Source organism: Cannabis sativa, chromosome 8, assembly GCF_029168945.1.
Source record: "Cannabis sativa cultivar Pink pepper isolate KNU-18-1 chromosome 8, ASM2916894v1, whole genome shotgun sequence".
Taxonomy (NCBI): Eukaryota; Viridiplantae; Streptophyta; class Magnoliopsida; order Rosales; family Cannabaceae; genus Cannabis; species Cannabis sativa.
This window is the reverse complement of record NC_083608.1, coordinates 49,531,019-49,534,510: the sequence shown is the minus strand read 5'-3', so window position 1 is coordinate 49,534,510 and position 3,492 is coordinate 49,531,019. Positions and strand designations below refer to the sequence as shown.

The following is a 3,492-nucleotide window of genomic DNA, read 5'->3' as shown; positions in this document are numbered from 1 at the left end:
CTTTGTTACACTGTTTTTATTCACATAAATTAAGTCTGTCCATTCCTAAAACTATATGGACCAATTACTATTATTTTACAGATATTATTTTTATTAAATTATATGGAATGTGTGACACACTATTGATGTGTTTTAGAATTTCTCATCTTAATAAGCTATAAAAGCATTAACTATATATGAAGTAAAAAAGTAAATCTTTACAAGTGTCTACAGTAATAAGGTCAACTTCTTGTTCTACATTACAACATTAATATCTCTCTTTAATACATTATGTTAAATCATACCATCGATCCAAGATCACATATATTTGATCGAATGAAATGAAAAAAGAAAAAGAGAGATGTTTATAAATCTAGTCATCATCATCAACAAGGAATAATTACTCGTAACACAAATTAATAATAATATATGAAAATTTACACTTTTCTTTTGGTTCTAAGCTTTAAATAAAAAATAAAGGCAAATTATAACTACCACCACCAAACTTTTCCAGCTTATTCATCAAACAATTTCCAAGATAATATTGTAGTAGTATTAGTAGTAGTCTTGTAGATCCAAAAGTAAGCAAAATTAAAAACCAATAATAATACAAAAAGATGGGGAAGAAGCTTTATATATATTTATTATATATAAAATAATTAGAAAAAATTAGGATTTTCATCTAAAATCATATCACTAAGAACAACTTCTTTGCCTTGAGTAGTTGTAGTAGTAACAGTTTCATCAAAAAGCCATTTCTCAAGCAATGAAAATGGCAATTGATGAGCATTATTACCAATATTGGGCTTACTCTCATGATCTTGATCTGGTGACTGAGAAAAATCAGAATTATTATTTGAAGACTCAAATGACTCAAAACCAAACAAAGACTCAAATGCCTCAGACAAATCAACATTATTATTTGGTAATGTTGTATTAGTACTAGAAGTAGTTGTAGTAGTTGTTGTTGTTGTTGTTGTTGTTGTTGTACCACCAGATCTCTTTATTGGTGGATTTCTCATCCAACTTTTGAGCAATCTTGATATGTTTTCTGTGCTTGAAGCATATGTTGTTGTGGTTGAAAGTGTCTGATCAGATGAAGAAGAAGAAGGTTTTTGATCATGATGAGTCAAAGATGTTGACTTTTCAGGAGACAGAGCCTCAGACAGAGCTTGTTTAGCCAAATGAATATCAGTTTGAAGCCTTCTTTCCCATTGACCTCTTGACATACTTGGTTGTGAAGATGAAAACCCTTCTTCATGATCATCTCTTGATGATGATTGATTTTGAATCTTACTCAGCTTTTTCTTCAAGTAAGTATTCCAATAGTTTTTAATATCATTATCTGTTCTTTGTGGAAGATATGATGCTATAGCTGCCCATCTAAAACCATTATAACCAAACAAAACTCACATAAACATTTTGTTCATAACAAAAAAAAAAAACAATTTTTTTAAAAAAAAATAAAATAAAATACCTATTGCCCAAAAGAGCTTGAAGATGTATAATCATCTTCTCTTCATTGTCAGTGAAATTACCACGTTTAATCCCTGGTCGAAGGTAATTAGTCCATCTAAGCCTACAACTCTTACTACACCTAAGCAAACCTGATAATAATCAAAATAATTAGGATTTATATTTTATTAGGAAAAAATTTACACAAAAAAAAAATGAAATATTTGTACCTGTATTAGTAGGAACAGCCCTCCAATTTCCAGGACCATGTTCTTGAATGTAAGAGACTAAAATGATATCTTCTTCTGGAGTCCAAGGACCTTTCTTGACCCCTTCTTTATCACAACAAGGAGGTCTCCCCATTTCACTTGGTTTTTCTTATTCAGTCCACTATAGTACTATTTTATATATGTATAGTGGTACAAACTAAGGCTTTTTCAAGGAAAAGAAAAAACAGGTACTGTAAAAATTGTTAGAGGAAAAAAAAAAATTAGTTTGTGGAAGAGATGAGAGTAAAGGGTAAGATGACTAGCTTGTGTTGCTTTGTGTTCACTCTTCATTTATAGAAAAAATAAAACTAAAGAAGGGGAAAGGCTAAGAAGGGTAGTTTGACTTAAAATATAGAGAAAACTAAAGAGTCAAAACTTGACAGCAAGGTCATTAACTCAAGGGTATACTAAAGTCAGCTCTTAGCAATATTATCTCTTGAAACCGCGTGGCATTCAATTGGGACTACTGCAACAAATAACAAAAAAAGAAAAGAAAAAATTAATGGGAGAAAAACTTTTTATATAAATATGGCTATTTATATTATTATTATTATTATGTGTATTTATAATGGCTTTAATGTCACCACACTCCTTATAACATGTATAATGTGTTTTTAGCTGACTCTACTGCATACCCTTTGCTTGTCCTTTCTAAATTCCACATATATATCTTATAATAATAAGAAGAAAATCTGTACTTTCGGTTTATCGGGTCTCGTATAATTTAATAATATGTATCTATATATTTTTCTTTGTTGGCATGCAAATTTCTCAAAAATTGATTTGAGTTTTGTTGGGAACCGACAGGTTATAAACAAATCATGTGTTTTGATCTACTTACTAGTTGGACGTGTCTTATCTTATTAGACCTTGTAGTTATTATTAGTTCATAAATACACACTTATATATTTATATATATAGTCCATGCAATGCATATATATATATGTGCATCATGATCATTTTGGTTATGTTTAGGTAAAAGTGAGATGGACCATTATAAGATAATTAGCAGTGTGTATTATAAGTTTGTAGATTCAATTTTCAATGACAAAGATTAAGCATACCAACTTAATTAATTAATTAATTAATTAATAAGGTTTGGGGGGCCTCCCAAATTTAATTAAGATATTTAAATATAGAAATTCAAATTGTAATTGGGAACTATTGTCTTAATTGGTATATATTCCCGTGCAATCGTCATGCATGATCTGCTCTGCATGGATAGCGATGTTGACAAAAGTCAAAACCAATTACTTATTACATTATTATCGAGAAAATATATATATGGGTTTATTATTATTATTATTTATGTATTTATTATTATTATTGTTATTGCCTTTTGAACAAGCCACAAGCAATCACTGGTTAATACATTTAAATTATATTACTGTTTTTCATGGATTGGATATTATCTTGATTCTTAAGTCAAGGACATTAATTAGTCTTTCTTCTACAGATTTATTAATGATGTTTATGTATATACATCATCAGTATAATGATATATATGTGGCCTCTCATCTCCACCAAAATCATAAATTGATTATGTGTCTAGCTTGCTATATTTATATATAGCTAGATATATATATATATGATAGTGTATATACAGCTAAATATGTTTCACTTGCATGCAGCAGGAGTTTTTACATGTACTAAATTGTACCTTTTGAAAGGCAGTTAAAGTTTTTTATTAAAATTGTTAGATTAAAAAACATTTGTCCATTCTTTCAATTTTATTTATTCATGTACTAAATCATATTCCCCAAATATTGTAGTCTATAAATCTACCATA

General features: G+C 28.8%; 1 protein-coding gene across 1 annotated transcript; it reads right to left on the bottom strand.

The window, feature by feature from the left end:
* Positions 1-321: 321 nt before the first annotated feature.
* LOC115698585 (transcription factor MYB30) lies at positions 322-2,005 on the bottom strand. Its single transcript, XM_030625691.2, has 3 exons — positions 1,665-2,005; positions 1,457-1,586; positions 322-1,362 (listed from the first exon to the last, which is right to left on the bottom strand). Exons 1-3 carry the CDS (start codon positions 1,795-1,797, stop codon positions 639-641), a joined length of 987 nt encoding a protein of 328 aa, XP_030481551.2. The 5' UTR covers positions 1,798-2,005; the 3' UTR covers positions 322-638.
* Between the last annotated feature and the right edge of the window lie 1,487 nt (positions 2,006-3,492).

Excerpts from the sequence above, each read along its gene's own strand:
- LOC115698585 (XM_030625691.2), bottom strand. The coding sequence starts at position 1,797 with ATGGGGAGACCTCCTTGTTGTGATAAAGAAGGGGTCAAGAAAGGTCCT. Across the intron at positions 1,587-1,664 it reads GGCTGTTCCTACTAATACAG|GTTTGCTTAGGTGTAGTAAG; the intron begins GTACAAATATTT and ends GATTATTATCAG. Across the intron at positions 1,363-1,456 it reads CAAGCTCTTTTGGGCAATAG|ATGGGCAGCTATAGCATCAT; the intron begins GTATTTTATTTT and ends TAATGGTTTTAG.